The sequence below is a fragment of the Marmota flaviventris genome, chromosome 14 (genome assembly GCF_047511675.1).
Source record: "Marmota flaviventris isolate mMarFla1 chromosome 14, mMarFla1.hap1, whole genome shotgun sequence".
NCBI classification, from domain to species: Eukaryota; Metazoa; Chordata; class Mammalia; order Rodentia; family Sciuridae; genus Marmota; species Marmota flaviventris.
Window position 1 is genome coordinate 84,578,494 of NC_092511.1, and position 24,322 is coordinate 84,602,815.

Below are 24,322 nucleotides of genomic sequence, written 5' to 3' on the forward strand. Positions count from 1 at the left end.
GTTTAGTTTTAGTATCAGGGCAATCCCAGCCCCTAAAATGAGCTCAGAAGTGTTCATTCCTATTTTCTGGAGGAGATTGTTTAAAATACCTTAAATGTTTGCTAGAATTCTCCAACTAAACCTAGGTCTGAGGATTTCTTCAGGAGCTTTTCTGTTATTATTAAAATTGAATTACTTTAATATTACAGACCTGTTCAGGTTGCTGATTTCAACATTGTTAAGTTTGAGTGGTTGGTGGCTTTTGAGGAATCTCAGTCCATTTCTTCTAAGTTATCAAATTTACAAATGATACTGTATAATATTCTCTCATTATTCTTTTAATGACTATATGAACTCTAATAATATATACAATTACACTTCTGATATTGGTGATTTGAAACTTTTTATCTTTACCATTCTTTTTAGAGTGTTATCAACTCTATTGATTTTTTTTCCTCTGAAAGAACCTGTTTTGTTTCATATATTTTCTCTACTAGTCCCCTGCTTCCAATTTCATGAATCTGCACTCATATCTTTATTATAACCTTTCATGTTCTTAGTTTGTACTTATTTTGTTCTTTATTCACTATTTTCTTGAAGTAGAAACTCAGATGACTGGCCTCAGACTTTTCCTATTTTCTAAAGTAAGCCTTTGGTGCTATGAACTTCCCTCTCAACACAGCTTTATCTGTATCCCACATATTTTGATATGTTGTGTCATAATTTTTACTCACTTGTATGTATTATTAAAGTTCTTTTGAGACTTTCTTTTTGACCTCAGGATTTTTAAAAATGTGTTGCTTCATTTCTATTATTTGGAAACATTTCTTTTATCTTTTGGTTATAATTTTAGTTTCATATAGTCAGAAAATATATTCCATATCATTTTTTTAATTTTAAGGTTTATTTCATAGCTCAGGATATAGTTTATCTTGGTGAATGCTCCTTGAGTGCTTGAAAAACACCCATTCTGCTCTTGTTAGGTGAATTGTTCTGTCCATCTTAATTAAGTCCTGTTGCTCAAATGTGTTCAGTTTGTCCACCTCTTTTCTGATTTTCTATCTGGTAGTTCTGTCAGCTGCTGAGAGTGATATGTTGAAGTCTCCAATCATTGGTTACAAATTCTCTTTTCCCCTCAGAAATTTTATTTCCACTTAGGATTCTCTACACTCTCACTTTTAAAATATGATTTTAAGAAGTATTTTCTCTATATACATTGAACAATATATCAAAAGGTGTTATTATTATTATCTCAAACATCAAATATAATTTATAAACCTAATCACAAGAAGGGACAGTATATTATATTTACCCCTATCCATTGCACTGCTCTTCTATTCTTTTGGAAGTTCTAAGCCTTCTTCCATTATCATTTCCTTTTTTCTCTAGAGAACTTTCTTTGACTACTTTGTGTGTATTTGTGTGTGTGTGTGTGTGTGTGTGTGTGTGTGTGTGTGGTGCTGGAACTCAGGGCCTCTCTTGTGCTAAGTAATCATTCTACCACAGAGCTACATGCTTTGCTCCATTAGCTACATTTTTAAGGACAGATTTGCCAGCAACAAATTCTCTTTGCAATCCTTAATCTGACAATGTCTTTATCTCTTCTTCAATCTTGAAATATATATTCACCATACAGAATTTTTCACTGATGGTTCTTTTTTTTTTTTTTTCTGACCTCCATGGTTTTATATGAGAAATCTGCTGCCACTTGAATTGGTGTCCCCTATAATGCATCATTTCTTTTTAATCTACTTTTGGATAGAAACTCAAACTTTAGTTTGAGTTTAAATGAGTTTAATTATGACATGTCTTGGGGTGAATTTCTTAGGTTTGATCTTTTTGGAGTCCATTTATTGCTTGGTTCTGCAGTTGTATATATTTCAACAAATTTGGGATGTTTTAGGGCTTTATTTCCTTGAGTTCTTGTTCATCCTTAGTCCTTCTTTCCTCTCTGAGATTGATGCTACAAACACTAGTTCTCTTTTTTATTGGTGCATTATTCTTATCCATAACAGTGTGATTCATACATGCACATAACTCAATCAATCTCCTTACCCAGTGACTTCCCTTTCCCATCCCTCTTTCCTCCTCCAGATCTGCTTCCTATACTCTACTGATTTCTCTTCTATTATTTTAGGTAGTGTATATTTATATATGAATCCATTATAGTATGCTCATACACAGATATAGCATCATTTGGAAGTTTCATTCCCCAATACTCCTCCATCCTCCTTCTTTTTTTAAAAAAAAATAATTTTATTTTTATTTGTTTATCTTTATGTGGTGCTAAGGATCAAACCCAGAGCCTCACGCTCTATCACTGAGGTAATCCAGCCCCTCCTCCCTCCTTCTTGATCCTCTTCCTTTACTTTATTGATTTCTCTTCTATTTTCATGAGATTCCCGTTTTAAAATTCTCTCTCTCTCTCTTCCTCTCTCTTTCTCTCCAGTTTCCACATATGAAACAAAATATTTGACTTTTGACTTTCTGAAGCTAGCTTATTTCACTTAGTTTGATGTTTTCTAGTTCCATCTATTTACCAGAAAATGACGAATTTCATTCCTCTTTATGGTTGAATAAAACTTCATTGTACATATACACTATATTTTCTTTGTCCACTTGTCTGTGGACAGGCATCGAGGCTGGTTCCATAACTTGACTATTGCATTACTATAAACCCTATATGCATGTATCATTATAGTGTGCTTATTTTAGTTCTTTTGGATAAATACCAAGGAGTGGGAGAGCTGGTGGAATGGCATAAAATCAAAAGGCTTCTGCAACACAAAGAAAACAACTAAGAGTGTGGAAAAGAGCCTAGAGAATAGGAGAAAGTTTTGTCAGCTACTCTTCTGACAGAGGATTGATATTCAGAATATATAAAGAACTCAAAAACTTTAACAACAAATAAACAAAAAACACAGAAAATCCAATCACTAATTGGTTAAAATATTTAAACAGACATTTCTGAAAAGAAGAAATTCAAATGGCCAACAAATATATGAAAAAAAAAAAAGTTTAACATCTTTACCAATCAGGGAAATGCAAATTGAAGCTATACTGAGATTTTATCTCATTCCAGTCAGAATGATGATCATAAAGAATACAAATAATAATAAATGTTGGTGAGGATATGGGGGAAAAAGGTACACTTAAACATTGCTGGTGGGACTGCAAATTGGTACAATTGCTTTGGAAAGCAGTATGGAGATACCTCAGAAAACTGAGAATGGAACTACCAAATGCTAGTTCTTTTGCTATTGTTATACAGGTCCCTAAGATCCTGTTCATTTCTAAATTCTCTGTTATTTGGATTGGGTAAATTCTATTGATCTTCCCTCAAGTTCATGGATTCCATTCTGTTTTCTCCACTCTATTTCTGGGGTCATTCTGCAAACTTATTATTTCAGTTATTTTATTTTTCAATTCTATAATTTGTAAATTAGGCCCCCTTTTCAACTATCCTGTTTTTCTGTTGATATTTTTCTGTTGTTTCTATTTGTTTCAGATGCATATATTATTATCACCTGAGCACTTCTATCATGGGAACTTTAAAATTCTTGTCATATAATTCAAGATCTGATTTTTTCTCCATGTCAGTATCTGTTGGTTTTCTCATTTAAGTTGTAAATTTCCTGATTATTTGTAATGACAGGTGAGTTTTTAAAATTGCATCAGGCTCTTTGCATATTGCATTATGAGATTCTATTCAATCTTGGGTTAGTAGAATGTCCATCTTTCTACTGGGTCTCTCCAACAGCGCCCTGGCAAAAGCAGAGCAAAAACGCCCTGTCTGCATGTGGCCGACAATTCAGCCCACACTTGGCCCTGATGATACAGGTGAGTGGGAGGGAGGAGTCAGAATGCCAGTTACTGCCATCCCTACCACCCCATATGCCCTGTTAAGGCTGGGTGAGGAGAGAGGCTTCTGCTGAAGCCCGGAGGGGAAAGCAAATCACTTCATTCTATTGATGTCAAGTGAGATTGTGGTTCAGCTTCTCATGTGACCCCTTTGGAGCCTGGGAAGGATGAGAGGGAAGAGATGACAATGTCCACCAACTCGGATCACACTACCTTGTTTGGATTCTTATTGCTGCATTGTATGGAGTGTCAGCTCCTTGGTGGGCCAACTACCACCAGGGAGGGGGAGAATATAAACTGTCAACTACCCCCTACTTATTCCTGGTTCAGTCTAAGATGTCAGGTGGAGGTTGGGACTCTGCTCCCCACTGGACTCTGCCTGACACCAGGGTGGGCAGTTGAAGCATAATGGTGACTAGTTCCACCTTATATCACCTGAATGGTGGATGTAGAAACGTGGTTCACCAGAAAGTCCTGCTGACACTCCATGATCAGAGAGGCTGAGCATTTCCTGCTGCCACCAGGAGCAAGAGGGGAGATTAGCTCCCTACTCAGACCCACCAACACCACTGGGTGGAGAAACAGGATTGCTACTGCCTGGTTCTGCTGACTTTGTTGGGTCAGGGATGAGACAGAAGATCAGCTCCCAGCTGAACCTGCTGAAATTGTAGGAAGGGTAGGATTGGGAAAGCAGTTAGGTTTTTTCTTCTATCTAACTGATGCCCAGTGGATATTGCCAACATGATTTTCTGGTAGGCCTCCATCTTCCTGGTCCTTCAGCTAGGGGGAGCAGGCTTTCTCTTGGAGTATATTTTGTTGGCATTTGTTAAAAATCCAGGAGATATGTACCCTGACTGGGATATATGGGAGGCAACAAGGAAACCCAAATCAATTATTATCTCTCCATTCCTCAGATTCTGAAGTGTCCTGGAACCTGCTGTCTCCCTTTCCCCTTTCAGTCTCCCTGATGGTTTGCTGTTTTACGTGCAGGTCTTCTTGTGGTTGAGAGGGAAGATGTGAGGAATGGGGCTAGTCCATCTTGGTGGACCAGAAGTCCCCATTCTTCTTGTTTAAAAACACAAAGTTTTGATCACATTCCATGTACTATTTTATATCATTTTATGTACCATAAGTTTTTAATTTCTGTTACAAACAGTCCAATTTTAAAGGCTATAGAACTCCCCACTGAGTGGTCAGAACATGATTTATAAAATCACTTTGCTATTGTTGAAAATTTGGATTCTAGCATTATTGCTGTCATAAATAATGTACTGGTGAGAATGTACCTAAAGTCTTGCTGTATTTAGGATTATTACTTTAGGGTGGAGTCCCAGGAGTAAAATTATACCCAGCCCAATAGCAACATGCAAGGAGACCCCCTGTGCCCTCACCAACAATGGGGCTTCGATATGCTTTTGAGGATGAGTCAATATGATAGAGAAAAGAAAACAGTGTTGCAATTTTTCCTAAGATACATTTCTTTCATCACTAGTGAGGTTGTCCAGTCCTCTCCTTTTGCAATTTGATATCTTATGTCCTTTTCCTGTTCTTCTGTGAGGGCTTCCATATTCTTTTGGAAGAGCCTTCTTAGTAAAAAAATCTGACTTAATACATATGAGTAGTTCTCTGAAACCAAAAAATATAATTCAATATTGAAGATAAGCTGAGAGCAATGATCTAATCCACTGTTCAGCTACTGCAAACATCAAGTACCTAACAGGAAAACACCTGCCAATAAATAAAGACATCAGATGAAGATAAAACATGTGAAGCACTACAGATTGCTGGATAACTCTTGATCTTCAAAATTATGCTGTTTAAAATGAATAAACATTTCCTGAACCTTACCTGAAGCATGACAACATTGTCACCTTCGAAAGTTACAAACACATCTGCATCACACTTCAAGTCTGAGATTCGGTTTTCCATCATGTAGCCCTATTGCAGAAGAAATAAAGAAAATAAGAAACACATTTTAAATTTGCAATCCCATCATTATACAGGATTAACACTTTCTTTGAAATTAAAAAATGCAGAAAATTAATTTTTCTATATTTTTATTGGTGCATTGTAGTTTTACATAACAGTGGGATTCATTGTCACACATTTGCACACGCACACAATATAACAACATGATTTGACCAACATCATCCCCAGCATTTTCTCCCTCTCTCCCTCCCCTCTTGCCTCCCCCTTGTCCCCTTCCTCCACTCTACTGATCTCCTTTGGGGGGGAAAAATGCAGAAAGTTGAAAGTAATAAAATAGCCATATTTTTAAAAATTTTTTAATTTTTTTTATTGGTTGTTCAAAACATTACAAAGCTCTTGACATATCATATTTCATACATTAGATTCAAGTGGGTTATGAACTCCCATTTTTACCCCAAATACAGATTGCAGAATCACATTGGTTACACATCCACATTTTTACATAATGCCATATTAGTAACTGTTGTATTCTGCTACCTTTCCATATTTTCTAATCATGATAACCACTATAAGAATTTTGATCCATCACATTAGCTTTTGATTCACAAATACTATTTTGCACATTGTCTTCATCTATAGTAAAAAACATTTCAAAATTATCATATCATATTTTCCCCAAAAATCTCAATAATATATATTGATATTACTCTCTCTTCCAAATATTATGAATTCTAATACATAGCAAGGTATCAGTGATTATACCCTACCATATACAGGCAAATAGCACCCCCCACATGCGACTTTATACAACTTTCTAAAAGTTGGCAAATAGACCTATAAAAATTCTTGGGAGGCAACTTAAGAATCTTAAATTGCCACTCTGCATGGTGACATCATTAAACTATTCTGCACCATAAATGTGCCCTGTGGCTAGTTGTTCTTTTTTAACTTCCCGAGATCCTGACTGCAATGGCAGCAGCCCACTGCTCATTTTCAAAGTGTTGAGTGTTTCCTCACATAAAGAACTGGCCACTCAAGAGAACACAGGGTCAGGCCCAGGTGAACAGTGAAGGAAGCCAAGCTTGCCTCTGGCCACCCCCTCCACATCCTCCCCACTCTCCTTTAGCTCAGTGTTCTCCCCACAAAATCTCCAGTCTTGCCTGATGTCCACATCTGCTTCCATAAAACACTGTCAGTCAGATCAGCAGTGACTGTCCCGTTACTTCTCCCAGGAGCATCTATCTGCAGGTAGCACAGTGGCTCTGAATAGAGAATGTCAAATTTCAGTCCTTTTAAAATTGTCCAGCCACAGAGGATACAGAAAGTCACAGAAGGGTGCTCACAGGGCAGTTCATATATCTGAACCTCCAGGGACCTACTGCCCAGGGGACCTGCTTTGTTGCTAAAAATGGGCACAGCAGTCATGGAAGCCTGGACTTCCGGAGTCCTGCTGCCCTCAGAGCCCTGAAAATCTGCGAGGATCAGCCCTGCTCCCTGCCAGGAAGAAACCCTCTAAGGCCTGGCCCACCTTCCTTTATGCCCCTCAGTATCACAACTGGACAGTGTTAAGCACCTGTAGTGACAGAGCAAAGGAGTCTTCAGAAGTCCACCAGAATTCTTAATTGCTTTCATGAGGTTAAGCTGATTCTATAAATAATCAGTAAGACTCCAACCTGGAGAAGCTCTACCTCCCCCACCCCCACCTTCCTTCCACAACCAAGGGCTCCTCTCCTCATCAGGAAACCACAAGAAATCAGGTTCCAACTGCACATACTCCTGCCTCCTGTGCCCACCCCAAGGCCAGAGTCCCCTCACATCCCACTGCAGGGTGGGGGACTCATTCACTTCACCTCCTCTCCATCCTCAAAGCAGCCCTGTGAAAGGGATGTCACCCCCAGTTTACAGATGGAGAAAGTAAGGTTCAGAAGAGGTGCTGGAATGTTCTAGAATCATCTTTCTAGTTCCGATGTGGAAAAAAGAGGAACACTAAGTCCAACAGCTCAGTGCTGAGAAGTGGTAGTTACACTAAGAATCACAGCTGCTAACACTCCACATCATAATGTTGAAGAAACCATGCATGTTGCTCCTCTGTCGCCCATGCAGGAAAGGGCAGCAGGTTCTTCTGGTTATTATCTGTCACTGCCCAGGAAACCAGGTGACCAGGGTTTCAAAATGACTGGAGGAACACTCTAGTCAAAGGACGGCAGAACGAGCCCCCACCAATAGGCTGTCAGAGGATGAGCCCTGGCAGCCTGGGGCACAGTTTGTCTCCTACCAGGTCTTCAATGCCACATAGTTTATTTTTCCCCCAGAGCAGAACTCCACTGTGAAACCCTTGACTAGTTCAAAGGTCAAGAAAGACTGGGGGAAGATTCTGGACTCTGTGGCTCTTGGGAGCTGAGGCAACAGGATGAAGACCCTCAGAGAGCTTTCAGGCAAATGGAAATGAAATAGCAGAGAAAACCAAACTCCCATATGTGTGAGGCAGCAGTGGCAGTGGGTGGCATGTGGCTTCAATCTCCCGAAATTGCCAAGGGTGGGTTTACCATCTAATTTCCTTAAAATAGGCCCAGAAAGCCAGGCATGGTGGTTCATGCCTTCATCCCAGCATCTCAGAGTGCTAAGGCAGGAGGATTGCAAGTTCAAAGCCAGCCTCAGCAACTTAGGGAGGCCCTCAGCATCTTGGTGAGAGCTAATAGAAATCAAAAATAAAAAGGACTAGGGAGGTGGCTCAGTCGTTAAGAATCCCTGGGTCCAATCCTGGGTATTCCCCTCTCCCCCAAAAAGAAGAGGCCCAGAAGGCCCAGCCTCACTAAAATCTAAATCCTGGGACACCTGCGGTGACTCCTTTAGAAACTAACCAGGCTCAGAAAGTCCAGGACTCTGTGGTTTGGGTGAGTGTGTGTATGAATTTAGAGGAAGCTCAAGACTGTGAGAAGCTCCTGAATGGGGACTTGTAGCCTTCTTCCCGAGGGACTTCAATTCTAATTCTGAGCCTCACATTCTTTCGGGACAAATGACTATAAAAAGTGTGTGTGTGTGTGTGTGTGTGTGTGTGTGTGTGTGTGTGTGAATCTGTCATTTGGGGGTAGGTACTAGGGATTAAACCCAGAGGCACTGAACCAAATCCCCAGCCCTTTTTATTTTTTGATTTGAGACAGGGTCTTGCTATATTGCTTAGGGCCTCACTAAGTTGCTGAGGCTGCCCTTGAACTTGTGATCCTCCTGCCTCAGCCTCCTGAATTGCTGGGATTATAGGTATGGGCCACCACGCCCGGCTGTCATTTTTTTTAATTAAACAAGAAGTTTTTTTAAAAATTATTATTTCTAAAATAACAATACATAAGCAGTGTCAAAAAAATCCCAGAAAACAAAAACAAAAGGAAAATAAAGATAATAAGTCAGCATCCAACCTCACAATGTAGAGGTAAATGATTGCCTAAGAAAGAATAACCCCAACAAAAGGGCTTAGGTTAGAAATTGGAAGCGCAAGATGGAGACAGGAGTTGGCAGGGTTGAGGAGGAAGAAGGGGATAGACCAGAAACAACTGAGCAGTTCTGAGTGGAAGGGAGCCATAGACTGTTCCAGGAGGAGGAGGGACATGACAAAGCACAGGAGATACAGTCAGAGGAGACCTCCACAAGAGTTTACAAACCAGCACCGCAGAACGAGCCCAGAGAAGGGACAGCCTGGCAGGCCATTGTGGATCAAAATATTAATGTATTTCCCATTTTCTTCTTGTAGCTTTATGGTTTTGGGTCTCATATTTAAGTGTTTAATCAATTATAACCAATTTTTACATGGTGAGAGATAAGGGTCTAATTTTATTGTTCTGAATGTGAATACTCAGCTTTCCCACTACCATTTATTGAGTAGATTGTGTTTTCTCAAATGTGTGTTTTTGGCACCTTTGTTGAAAATCAGTTGGCTGTAAGTATGTGGATTTACTTCTGGACTCTCTGTTCCAAGTCACTGGTCCATGTCTGTTTTTATGTCAGAATCCTGCTGTTTTGGTCATTATAGATTTGCAATGTCATTTCAAGTCCTGTACTGACATGTATCCAGCGTTACTTCTTTTGGCTAAGATTGCTCTGAGGTCTTTTGCAGTTCCATACAAATTTCAGATGGCTTTGTCTATTTCTGTGAAGAATGATGTTGGAATTCTGATACATATTGCATTTAATCTGTAGATCCCTTTGGGAAGTATGATCATTTTAACAATATTAATTCTTTCAACTCAAGAACACAAGATATCTTTCCATCTTTTGGAATCTTCCTCAATTGCTTTCATCAGTGCTTTACAGTTTTCATTATAGAAGCTTTTCATCTCTTCGGTTAAATTTATTTCTGGGTATTTTTTAAACTATTGTAAATGAAATTTTCTTTTTCAGATAGTTCACTTTTAACATATGGAAATGATACTGGTTTTGTATGCTGATTTTTGTCTCCTGTAACTCTACTGAATAGTTTTTTTTGTTTGTTTGTTTTTAGTGAAGTCTTAAGGATTTTCTACATGTAAGAACATGTCATCTACAAACAGGAACAATTTAACTTCCTTCTTCCCAATTTGCATGCCCTTTATTTCTTTGTCTTGCCAATTGCTCTGGCTAAGGCTTCTAGTCTATGCTGAATAGAAGTGGTAAAAATGGGCATCCTGGAAGATTTTAGAGGAAAACTTTTCCCATTCAGTGTAATGTTAACTGTGGGTTTGTCATATGGCCTTTGTTGTGTTGGTACATTCTTTCTGTACCTCATTTGTTGAGTTTTTGTTGTGAAGAGATGTTGAATTTTGGCAAATATTTTTCTGCAACTAGAGCAATGATTATATTTTTTATTATTTTAACAGAATTATAATGTGATGTGCCACATTGTTTGCCTATATTGAACTATTCCTGTGTCCCTGTCATGAATTACACTTGGTCATGGTGAATGATGTTTTAATGTGCTGTTAAATTTGGTTTAGTAGCATTTTGTTAAGGGTTTTTTCATCCTAATACATCAGGTACATTGACTTGTAATTCTGTGTGTGTGTGTCTGTGGGTGGGTGTGAGTGTGTGCGCACATGTGCACGTGCATGGTCTTGTCTGGTTGTAGTGTTAGGGTTATGTTGGCTCCCTAGAATAAGTTTGAAACAATTTCCTTCCTTTTTTGTTTTTATTTATTTTTTATTTCTTCTTGGAAAATTTTAAAAAGCAGTTGGCATTTCTTCTTCTTTAACTGTCTGGACGAATCTAGCAGTGAAGCTATCAAATCCTGGGCTTTTCTTTATGGGAGACATTTGATTACCAATGCAATCTCCTTACTCCTTATCAGTCTGTGTAGGTTTTCTGTTTCTTCATGGATCTGTTTTGTGAGGTTATATGTGCCTAGGCGTTCATCCATTTCTTTTAGGTTTTTCTAATTTGCTGACACTTAACTGTTCATAATAATCTCTTGTGATTGTTGTATTCTGTGCTATTAGTCACAATGTTTCCTTCTTCATCTCTGATTTGTTTATTTGTTTGTTTTTTATCTGTAGGCTCTTCTCTTCACACTCCTAATTGCTTCCTTGGCCAGGCAGAAGCCTTTTAATTTGATGCCATCCCACTTATTGATTCTTGGTTTTATTTCTTGGGTTTTGGGAGTCTTGTTGAGTAAGTGATGCCTATACCAATATGATGAAATATTGACTTCATGTTTTCTTTTAGCAGTTGCAAAGTTTCTAGTCTAATTCCTAAGTCTGATCCATTTTGATTTGGCTTTTATGTAGGGTGAAAAAGATCTAATTCTTTTATATATGGATATCCAGTTTTCTCAGCAACATTGGTTAAAAAGGCTGCCTTTTCTTCAACATAATATTTTTGGTACCTGTGTCATTAATGGATGGTTCTAAGTATGTGGCTTTGTCCCTGTGTCCTCTATTCTATTCCACTGGTCTTCATATCTACTTTGATGCCAGTAGCATGCTGTTGGGGTTACTAAGGCTCCATAGCTGCAGTAATACACATATATGTATCTATATAAACACTCACACATACATATATACACTTATCTATTTACACAGTATATGTGTTTGCTAATGCCATTTTGTTGGTTGTTTTCTAGTTATGTAGGAGAGCCCTCCTTCCTCTCTGTCTTCCTAGATAGGGCCTCACTATGCTGCCCAGGCTGATCTTGACTCATAGAGTCAAGTGATCTGAAAATGCAATGTCCCCCAAAAGCTCAGGAGACAATGGAGCAGTGATCAGAGATGAAATGATTGGATGACGAAATCCATAACCTAGTCAGTGGATTAATCCATTTAATGGATGCATAGTTTGAAAGGACTACTGTGCTAAGTGATAACTGTGGGCAGGTGGGGTGTGGCTGGAGGAAGAGGTCACTGGGGGCATGCCCTTGGGGATTATATATCTTGTCCCTGTCCCTGGCTCTTTGTGCTCTCTTTCTCTCTGCTTCCTGGTTGTCCTGAGCCGTGTGGCTTTCTTCTGCCACACCTTTATGCCATGATGTTCTGCCTCACCTTGGGCCCAGAGCAAACCACTGAGACCAAAATAAACTTCCTCCTCCAACTTATTCTTTTTTTTTTTTTTTTTTTTAACCAGGGATTGAACCCAGGGGTGTTTAACCACTGAGCAACATTCCCAGCCCTTTTTTATTTTTTATTTTAAAACAGGGTCTCACTAAGTTGCTAAAGCTGGCTTTGAACTCATGATCCTCCTGCCTCAGCTTCCCGAGTTGCTGGAATTACAGGCATGCACCATCATGTCTGGCTCTAAGTTGTCTTTTCAGGTATTTTTGTCACAGCAATGAAAAACTGACTAATACATGATCTTCCTTCCAACACTTTCCAAGGGTTGGATCGTGATTGATCTTAATCCTGTGACCACTAGTCAGCATTTGCACATTGACGTACGTACCGAGTTCAATCTTTGCAGTCTGGCTTTGTTAGGAAGTATATTTCAAATAAAGACTGTCCAGATATTCAGAGCAGGTCACTAGCAGAGTCCCTAAGCCTGTGACCACTTCAGCTATTGTAGCACTTGGAAGTGCCCTAAACTGAGAACCATTGCAGCTGAAAACCCATGATTGCCAAGGAGAGGGTGGCACTGGGTCCTACCTAGACCCAGAGCTACCGATGTCGGTGAGGCTGTGGGCCTTCCTGGGGCACATGTATGCAACTTCTGCTGCTGAAGTTTATTCAGGGCCTGAGGTCACTATGATCAGCCAGTAGTGATGTAGGCTAGAACTGGAGCCCACCTCCCTGGGATTGGGGGTTCCTCTCTGTCACCAGAGTAGATCTGGAGCCTACATTCTGGTTCTGGCCTGGGGTTAGGGGCTGAGGTTCTTCTCAGGGCCGAGTGCTCCTGTGGCAGGCATCATGTGGATTCCAAGGCCACGTCCCAGGCTCACTTCTCTCTCTCCACACTATGCTTCCTAAGGTTGGGAGAAGGGTGATTGAGCAACACAAAGCTTCTCTTTTCCTACCCCCTCATTTGTCCTTTCTTGTTATGTCAGAACCAAGTGCTCTGATCCTTCTCCTGGCTTCCACAGCTCCTGTGAGGGTATCTGCCTGCAAGGACAGTTGTTCAGATTAATAATCCTGGGGCGGGGGGTAGGGGTGATTGCTGGAGAGTCTTCCTCTGCCATCTTGCTCTACCACCTGGAAGTGAACCTCCAGGAAGTGAACCTCTTCTTAGCCCACATGGGAAGGGCCATTGCTCCCAAGGACCAAAAGCCACAACCAGCAATCAGTCTTTCTAGAGGAGGGTGGAGGAAGGGAGAAGAGGAGAAAGCAAGAGCGCACTGCAGGGCTATGGTCTCTGGCTCAGAAGAGAAAGGGCTGAAACCATGTCTGAAGCCCCAAGTCAGACCAAAGGTACTGTCCTTGTTCCTCCAAGCAAGTGTTGGAGATTTGCCCAGCTCTTTTCCTGAAACCCTTTCTGCCAGAGACCTGCACTTTACTCAGGAGTGACTTCATCTGTTTTCTGTGGCTATGACTGAATACCACAGACTAGATAATTTATAAGGAGAAAAAATTATTTAGCTCATAGTTCTGAAGGCTGAGAAGTCCAAGATTGGGAAGCCGTGTCTGGTGAGGTCCTTCTTGCTGGATGGAACTCTCTGCAGAGTCCCAAGAAGGCTCAGGGCATCACATGGTCACACATAGCAAGCTTTCTCAAGTCCCTCCTCCTCTTACAATATCCCATTGGCCCCACCCATATGGTCTTGTTTAACTTTAATTACCTTGCAAAGACCCCACAAGGGTCTGTACAACTACTATAGAGTAAGTTTCTACTCTCTTTTAATGTCCCACTCTGAGGATTAAACTTCAACATGAGTTTTGATGGGAATAGACTACAGCAAGAGTCTCATTTGCCCAAAGAAGGCCACATTGGCCAGGGTAGTCCCACTGGGGGGAGAATACCAGACCAAGTCCATTCTTACTGCTGGTGGAAGAGACCCATAAGCCCCAGGGCAGGGCAGGTTCAGTCCTGCATGGAGCTGATGACCCCTCCGTGATGCCCAGTGCCATGTTTTCTCCTCTCAGGTGTGTTCCAGAATGCCAAAAGGCACGCTCTTTCCATGGTACTTTCCAGAAAAGTATCTCATGTGCCCCATCCTACTTCTGTCCTGGGGTAGGATTTTTCCTCCATCTGTGAGCCTCCCTCACTTCCCACTGGGGGTTCTGATTTTTATAAGTCTCCTAATTATCTCACTTTAACTGGAGTGACAAAAGGCCCATGCAGGGCTGGGCATCCTCCTCCCTTTCTGCTTGTGATGGTCTAAAATTTGGGTGCCAACTGAGGTGAGGCAAAGAACCTCACCCCCCCACTGGTGCAAAGGCCTATCCACAAGTATGGCTGTATGCTGGACCGGTAGCCAATGACGGGTAAGATCTAATTACAATGGTACCAACCTAAGACAGGAGGCTGACGCCTTGAGGTCAGCTCATCCGATGACGGGTAAGGACCATATGTAGTATTGGACAACCTAAGACAGGCACGGTCCCTAAACCACATGCTTGTTGTTTAATTAAACAGAAGGGGGGAGATGTTGAGAGCCACGGTTTAATCTGAATGATGCCTGGCATTTTGCTAGAGGGAATGGTTGAAAGATGACCCGGCTCTGAGATTAGGGCGGCTCCGGGATTAGGGCGGATCCTGCTGGGATTAGGGCGGATCCTGCTGCCTCCGGCGCCCGGGGTTCAGGGAGAATTGGCGCGGAGCCTGGTGGAGGGAGTGTGTTCACAGGAAGTGTGTGTAGAGTGCCGGTGAGAGTTCGGGAATAAAGAGTTGCTGTTTGAACCTACAAGGCTTTGTGGCAGCTCCGTTATTTGTGCCCAGCCAGACTGCGACACACACACACACACACACACACACACAGGGAGGCCGCCATGTCAGCCGAGTTCTCAGCCCCCGTGTGCCCTTGGAGCTGTTGCTGAACAAGAGCTGGAGGGCTGAGCTCTCCCAGAGCCCCTCTCAGCTGAGGCTGTGCTCTCTGTGGCAGGAGGGACTCCAGAGAGCCATGGGTGCTTAAGCTCTAATGGACTCTGCTCACTGTCTCCAGGGCCTGGTGTAGAAGGCTTCTTGGGAGTGGGCTCTCGCCCTGTGTCTCTGTTGAGAATCTCTCCAGTGCAGGGCCTGAAAATGTCGCCCTGGGCATATCTCAAGTTATAAGTAAAAATATACTTTGGGTAGACCCACAAAAACAGCACAGGAAATCCATACACGAGTGTGTGTGTGTGTGTGTGTGTGTGTGGTGTGCATGTGCACACACGGACTAACCTATCTCCCTCCTATAGTCCATGTGCTGAAGTCCTGACCCCAGTACCTCAGGATGTGACTGTGTTTGGAGAATGGGTCTTTAAAGAGGTAGGGTGATGCTCAGCGAATGTGACTAGTGTCCTTACAAGAAGAGCATGTTTGGACACAGACACCTACACAGGGTGACGGTATGGAGACCCCCAGTGAAGAGAGCAGTCTACAAGCCCAGGAGAGCCGTCTCCAAAGGAACCAGCCTTGCTCACTCTTTGGTCTCATCCTCTTCATTAGACAGGGACCTTTCCCTCTGTACACAGGGCTCCTGGGTGGGGACATTTGCTTATTCATAGGGGGATTGGCAGGGGAGGGTGGGAAAGGAGAAGGGATTCAGGGAATAAAAAGGTTTCATCCTCAAAAAAAGTGAGCAACATTTTCCACTAGCTTCCTTCCCTCTTAATAAAACAAGAAAGGAAGAAAGAAGGAAACGTGGGACAGACAGAGGGAACTCTAAACCCATGTCCCAAAAGCCACCTGAGTCCTCAGGAGGTGATCCACCCGAATCCTGACTCCTGGAAGAGGGAGCCCTGGCAACGCCCACCCTGCCCACCTTCTGGGTTCCATCTAGCCCCTTACGACTAATTGCAAGTGTCACCAAGGTTGTGTCTCATTTCAGAGGGAGCCCCGTGACACATACTTTATGATTCAAACTTCATACGCTGAAAGTTTAATGTTTTCCTGCTGTTTTTAGCATCTTTAAGTTTTTTTTTTTAATGGATGATTGCATTTAATAAATGTATCAGAACAAATTAGAAACAGGCTCTCTTTTCCCTCTTTAAACAAATTGAGGGTAAATTTTGTTAATTTGAAGAAGGAGAAACAGATGAAATCAATCTCATTTATTCATTAGGGGAGAGCCAACTAAAAACATAAGAGGCTGACCTGCCATGCATAGGGACTGTGCCTTAGAGCTGTGTTGGTGACATGCCTCAGCACCTGCAACCATACCTGTCACGGGAGCCCATCTTTGAGAACAGGTAGGTGTAGGAAGGCACCTGCCACCCTCCCTATGACAGCTCAGGCCTGGGCTGAGTGCAAAATGCAGTCAGCAAAGGGCCGACCATTGCCCCACCCTGCCCGGCATGCTCTGAGGTGACCCTCTTGCCGAGTCACACACTCTCAGGACAAATAAACTGGGGAGAGTGGCGAGAGGGAGTTCCTTCCTGGCTCCTGTCACCAAACACACACCAAAGCTCCCTGTGTCACAGGCTACCCATGGTGAACCATAGACATGACCACAGACATGGTCCTGTCCTCATGAGAGAGACAGGTATTTGTCAGGGAGACAAATAAAATGGGTAATTTAAAATGTGTGCCAAACTCTAGAAAGGGAAAGTGGAAGTTATCCATGGAGAAAAATATAAAAAGAGACCTTCTCTGATTTGGATGCCAGAGAGGGTTTCCAGAGGGCTTGGGTCATCCGGAACCTTGGAGGAAAGATGTCAGTCAAGCAGTGAAGGACACTCAGATGAGAGAGAAGCATGGGCGACACCCTGAGGCCATGAAGGACTGCAGAATGATGGCTAGAGATGGTGACTGAGGAGAAGTGGCCTAGGATAAGGCTGGGGAGGCAGACAGGGGCCAAATCAGCTGGGCCTCAGGCGCCATCTTGGGGATTTCTTTTACATTAGCTTATGTGCAGTGTAAAGTCAAAAATAAATGCTAAGCTTTGGAAGAAGATGGCTTGTGGTTTTCAAAGATTACTCCAGCTGCTGAATGGAAGAGACCGTAGGAAGCAGGAGAGAGGGAGAGAGTTCGACCAGCTGGTGGTGTGGAGATGGGCGACCCAGGAAGAATAGGGACAGATGGTGCATGGCTTGGAGAGGGACTGATGTGTGTGAGAAACACAGATTGCTGCAGGAACAAGTAGGTGGAGGTGTGCGGTCCACTGAGTGGAGAAGCCTGGAGGAGGCCTATGTCTGTGGGAAGGAGCAAACATTCATGTACATTAGGTGTGAGAATGGGTGACATCCCAGGGGACTGGTCGAAATGAACACAAGACACAAGAATCTGGAGATGTGAAAAGACGTCTAGTGTCTCGCCTTGTAGGTTGTATTTAAAAATCTTGGAAAGACACAGAATCATCAAAGGGGTGAGTGCACAGAGAGGAGAGGACCCAAGGTCATTTCTGGAAAATGCCACGCTCAAGAGGTCAGGTGGAGGGAAACCGGCAGAAGAGGCTAGGAAGAAAGCCGGTGAGTGTGGCACCCTGGTGCTGACAGAAAGGCACATCTAGTGAGGAAATCTACCATCATGAGTCTGCCCAGAGCTCAGGCAGGTAGACCAAGACGGGCCCTTTGAACAAGCCACTGGGAATCTGTGGTGACTTAAAAATAGTTCAGGTAGCAGGAGTGGGAAGCCAGATTTGCTTGGGTCATGTCTCTGGCAATATGGCAGTCTAGATATTCTTTATAAACTTCTCCAATAGAAACCATCAAAAATATGCTTGTGAAATTATTTCTTAAAAGATGAGTAGCTTTGCCAGGCAGGGTGATACACTCCTGTAATCCCAGCGACTTTTAAGGCTGAGGCAGGAATATTGCAAGTTCAAGGCCAGCCTCAGTAATTTAGCAAGATCCTCAGCAACTGAGTCAGACCCTGTCTCAAAACTTAAAAATTAAAAGGATTAGAATGTAGCTCAGTGGTAAAAAGCCCCTGGATTCAATCCTCACAACAAAAGACATGACTGCGAAGAGGGTCAGTACCAGGTGTTGGAGGCCAGGTGAGCAGTTATATGATGACACCATTCAAACCTAGTCCTCTGAAAAGTGCTGTAAGCCACCGCCCTCTCAAGAAGACTCGAGCACATTTGTTGGTTCAGCTCTGGATGTGGATGGAGGGGAAAATCTCTCTCTTTAGAACTCCAAACCATGGTGGCCTTCACAGGGCTCCAGGGCCTGAATCCAGACTTCCTAGAAGGCACTCAAGCCCCAAGCAGTGAGGGTGGTTTAAAGTGGGCCTGGGTCATGGTCTCCAGGCACCTGGCAGAGACACACACAGACCCTCTCTGGCCTGAAAAAGCTACCAAAATAAAGTTCCAGTGACCACAGTTCCCCACCCCAATCACAAAATGTAAGGGAAATAAAGGACAACCAGAAGAAGTGACAGTCAACCGAACCAAACCACAGAGGCAGCAGATACCAGTATTAGCTTATACACCTAGAAGGAGATAATATAAAGACCACGAAGAAGGAATAACCCAATGCCTAAAGTTTTCTGAGATTGTTGAGTGACACAATTTCATGCCACATGTTCAGCAAATTCAAATGAACCCAAATAGGAGAAGTGAAAACAGATTGGTACTTGTGCATTTCCCATAAACACCAAAACACATAGAATTCTTAGAAGAAACGGGAGAAAAGTAGATGGCCATGAAGTTACCATTAGTTAGATGGCTGTTTCCTCAACAGTAAAAAGGAATCAAGACACAGAGAGAAAATACTGTCCAGTTGCGCTCTACACTTCACGCTTAGACTTTCAAGACCAGCAGGAAGGAGGACCTGTCCAGACGGAAACCCAGACCCACACCAGAGAGCAGTGCAGAGCAGGGGCCATGACTGCAAAGATGCAGGAAGGAATTGGGGGCCAAGAAGGTGGTGAGAGGAGGGAGAAACAGGGCTTCCATAAATTCATGCACAGATGGTCCTTTGTGGGATTAGAAAATGGGGTACTGAAGCAATTGACCGCAGAGAAGGAGACTCGCTGTACAGCTGATGGGTGGTCGACAAGGCCACAGAGTAGGTCATAATAGATTTTGAAAATCTGTATTACACTGGCCATCTTCTCTGAGGTCAGTGGAATTAGGTGGAAAACCCAGTATTTGTTGGGTGAGGTGGTGCACACTTGATCCCAGCGGCTCAGGAGGCTGAGGCAGGAGGATGGCAAGTTCAAAGTCAGCCTCAACAACTTAGCAAGGCACTAAGTAACTTAGAGACCCTGTCTCAATACCTCGTATAAAATATTGTACCAACAATGACAAGAGCAGGACTGAGAAGGCAGTCCCTGCAGGGGTTGTGGTACTTAGCCAAGTGGCCTGGCTGGGACATTGCTCTGCCATGTGTGGTCCTGGGTAAATGCTGTGTCCAGGTCTCACATAAAGAATGTCGGAGACATAGTTGATAGACATATTCACTGAATGTAAGGGTCAAGTAAGTCATGATAGAAACTAAAATGTACTTAGAATCAAATAAAATATACTTAGAATCTGTTGAGACAGAAAATCTTATATATATCAAACCATGATTGAAAGAGCCAAAACAGTATTTTAAAAGATAATAGCTTTAAATGTTATTATTATCCAAAAAAAGAAATAGAGAAGATTAATAACATCCAAATTAGGATATTAGAATATGAGCAGGAGAACAAAAACCAAAGAAAATAGAAGGAAATAAATAATAAAGATAAAAATCAATGGAATAGAAAAACCAGACGCAACAAAGAGGATCACAGAGCCAAAGTCAATTATTTGAAAAAAAAAAAAACACAAAAATAGATCCAGAGAGTAAAGTAATGGGAAAAATAAACACTTTTTGAAATGGAAAGGAGGCATAAATCCCAGATGCAGCAGGAATTAAGGCCAATATAGCTTAAAACCAAGAAGAAAGGGACAAATCACCAGAAAAATATAAATTACCAAAACAGACACAGGACGAAATAGGAAACCTGAATAGCTTATGATCATTAAAGAAACAGAATCAATCATTTAAAATGTTCTCAGAAAGAAACCACAAGGCCTGAACGGACTTGTAGCTATTTATGCCAAAAGTGCAAGGGACAGATGATTCGATTCCAAGCAAACCCTTCCAGATAACAAGAGAATGGACCCTCAGGGCATTTAGTGGGGGTGTGAACTTTGATATTCAAACTAGGTAATGAAATTACTAGAAAGGAATACACAGGCTAATCACTCCATCACGATGGAAAAATCCTGAACAAACATTAGCAAACAAAATCAGTAGTTTTTTAAATACACACACATGCATACCACAGCTAAGTGGTGTGTATCCCCAAACCCAGATTTGTTAACATTAGAAAAATATGTCAATATATATTCACCACACAAACAGATTAAAGGAAGATAAAGATGCAATAAATAATTTCATAAAATTCAAACACATTTGAATTTAAAAACCAACACCCCAAACCCACATACATATACATACCTCTACCTAAACTAAGGTTAAGACAGACCTTCCTAAACATGATAAAGAAAATCTAAATACTAAATAATATCCTTGATGACAAAACATTAAGCACATTCCCTTTAAAGTCAAGAATAATATGCAGGTTTCTGTTATCCATCAATTTCTGTTATCCACCATTGCACGGGAAGTCCTTGCCATTTCAATGACAGAAGTCAAAAAATTAATGTAAATAATTGATAGTAAAGGAAGAAACAAGGCTACAATTTTTCCCTCACAGGCAACATAATTATCTTCATAGAAAACTTCCCAAATTATAAACCTATCATTAGAATTATTATGACAATTGAGCAAGGTTGCTGGATATAAGATCAACATACAAAATTAAACCCCATTTCTATATGCCAGCAATGAAGGGTTAGTTAGAATATGTTTTGAGAGCTATCATAGATATCATAATTGAGATCTGATCAGCACTGTTCTCTATCACAGAACTCACAGAGGTGGGGTATCAACAGACACATTCATGATACATGAACATTCCCTAACCAAAAATGGTGGCGTTGGAAAGGGATTGACTAAAACCAAGATAGGGATTCAGCATTGGATGTGCAAGAGACCATCTTGAGTGTGGCTAGAAGGGAGAGGTTATTTGAGTTGAATATCTCTTATGCAAAATGCTTGGGACTAGAAATGTTGGAGGTGGGGGGATAGTTTGGGAAGGAGGTAGACTACTTGAATATACATAATGAGGTATTTTGGGTATGGGACCCAAATCTAAACACAAAATTTATGTTTCATATACACCTTATACACATAATTCAGAGGTAATTTTATACAGCACGTCTAGTGTGCCTGCATTTTGACCTGCCGCATGAGGTACGGTATGCAACTTCCAATCGCATTGGTGTGTTGGCACTCAAAATTTTTGGATTTGGGATTGAGAATGCTCAGCCTGTACATGCAATAGCTGAATACAAAGAAGAGCTGGGGAGAAGTGGCAACCAAGAGAGGCAAAGGCTGGGCAATGGGTCTGGAGGGACGGAGAGGCCTGAAACAGGCATGCCCGGACTTCAGACCCTTCCCAGTTCTTAGTCCTCACAAGACCTGAATTCCAGAATCCACCTCCCCATCTCTTCTCCTAAGGTGCAGTCTCCTTTTTCACTTAAGCAAGTTTGTAATGATTCTCTTACTTGCATTCAAAAGAATTTTAATCAACTTGGGAAACTTCATACGCAGTAAATCCTTGTGGAGAAGTATAAACCATCTCAAAGGACAATAAGGCAAGAAAGATGACAACATATAGTAGATTCCAAATTGGCAAATTGGCGCAGGATCAATGCCAGTCCACTCCTTTATCCTATCACATGTCTGAATGCTGTATAAATTTTACAATCACCTTGTTTATGCCCTTAAGAAACTTGGGTTGAAACCTTCAAAGGACTGTTACCAATAACATGGATTATTCTTGGGTCATTCAGCACTTTCTCTTCCTTCTGTGACTAGGGGTAAGGGACCATTCTACTGCCTGCTACTCTCCCCCTATAATTTGCTTGACAAGATAGGATCTAGGAATTATGACTGTCACTGAGAAGATGGTCACCTCAGGGCAATTTTCCTCAGGGACTCCAGATTAACATCAAAAGACAATGAAGCCTGTTTAAAAGCCATGGACTATGTTAAATGAGGGTTAAGAGTAAAACAATGATTAACTTAGGACCCAGAGGGACAGGGAACAAAGTTGTGGTCACCTCCTACTCTGAAAAAAAAAAAGAAAAAAGTCAAAGTCCTAAACAAAGAGAACCCCATCCCCCCCCCCCATGAGATCTGGAGAAAACGTCTCACCCCATGTTCTTCCATCCATGGGAAAACCATAAATCCATAAGAATAATGACTCCTACCCCTGGGGCTACTGGAGGATTATGGGTGGCAACATCTCTACAGGTGCTGTACCTAGCAAGGACTGGAAGAATGTCAGGGAGTCAAAAATGAACCCTTCTCTTGAAAAATAAGGGTTGATTCCACTAATCTTAGAGAAGATTCTTTGAATGTTGAGAATTGGTGACTTTGATAAATCTCTACAGATCAGAGTATCTTCAGAAGCTGAACGTGCAGGATCTCAAGTTCAAGGCAACTATCATCTGTGTTATACTCAGAAAATGGAAGCAGAGGGTGAGGGAAGGCCTAGAGTTTAATCCAGGAGCCTTGGAATGGTGGGATTCTCCTTGAAGGCCCTCACCACTGCCAGAGAAGGGGTCTCTGGCCTGTGAAATAGAAGAGGGATGCGTTGGCCAGGAGACACTGGGTTCTCTAGAGAAATGAGAATGAAGCTGAGCCAAGAGCTTGGCTAACAGAGTCGTCATTGTTGGATATGGAAAACGACAAACCCCAAAATAGTGTGGCTCAGGAGAGGGAGTGAGGGAGAAGGCGACGCACTGATCCTTTCCCGGTGACAAGACAGGCCCCAGGGAGGAGGTATCCACCGAGTCTGACATGACAACCTCGGGAGAGGCCAGAGCACCGATCCTTCCCCACACAAATCCTTTTCCGGGAACCGACCAGGGACCCCAGATCCTCCATCTGGCCCAGGAAAAAGATAAATCCCAGGGGGTCTGACCGCTGACACCAGACCCCCTCCCATTTTGCCCAGTAAAACAGACCCCCAATTCCTGAGTGCCCACACTGATGCGCTTATCAATTAAGTCACCTCTCATTTGAACCTCTATAAGCCCACACACCTCCTCTGGCCAGTGGCTCATTTTTCACCAGGAAAGCGAGTCCATCAGAGGCGTCACCCAGTTCCTGAATAAAAAGCTGTACTGACCCATGAAGTTTGCATCCGGCCTGGTCCTTTTGTGCTAATAGTCATGGCAACCAGAGTACCCACATGGCCCCTTCTGGTAGAGGACCCTTCTACTGGGAGGCCACATCAACACTTGGACCTGAGACAGACCTTTCTTGGAGGGTCACCAGCTCCAGCCTTGAGCCTCTCTTTGAGCCTCATTGATGCGCTTATTAATTAAGTCACCTCTCATTTGAACCTCTATAAGCCCACACTCCAAACTCCTCCTATCTGCCACCCTGTTACTTGGCATTGGGGAGAGGCCAGCCAACCCTCACCGCTCACACATGGGCAGTCACAGCCAGTGGCACCCTTGACCTCTGAAGCCAGAATCCTCTACCAGCACCACTAGCTAGCTACACATGACCCAGGCCCCAGCCAGGATTATTCTTCTCCAGAAGTTGGATGGAGAGCTAGATAGCCTCGGCCTTGGCAGATCTGAGTGGGTCTGACCCCCTTGTGTGTTGTGAAAGGCACCTATCCAGAGGACGGCTGTGAAGAGTTAAGGATTTAAATCAATGCCATTTATTTTATCCCAGGAGTTACTGCATCAGCTGCTCTAGGACAGACTGGAGACCCTCAAAGGATCCTCTGCCCTTGGGCCAGGTTGCCTGCCTGCATTGCCTGGGGGGCTCTGTGTTCCCCTGTAGGGCCCCATTGAGTTCTTAGATTTGTTTACAGTTCTGCATCCGCTTGGGTCCCCAGCAGTCACTCCTGACTGCTCTTCTCTGTCTGCATTCAGAGGACCTCCACACGGATTCTCAGCACACAG

At 42.5% G+C, this 24,322-nt stretch overlaps 1 protein-coding gene across 5 annotated transcripts in view; it reads right to left on the reverse strand.

Moving 5' to 3' along the window:
• Positions 1 to 24,322, reverse strand: part of Acoxl (acyl-CoA oxidase like) — a 326,857-nt gene that overhangs the window by 122,275 nt on the left and 180,260 nt on the right. For all 5 annotated transcript variants that reach the window (XM_071601826.1, XM_071601823.1, XM_027952093.3 and 2 more), the window contains one exon: positions 5,689 to 5,778. In XM_071601826.1, coding sequence (XP_071457927.1) covers positions 5,689 to 5,778 — 90 coding nt within the window. The remainder of the gene's footprint in view (positions 1 to 5,688; positions 5,779 to 24,322) is intronic.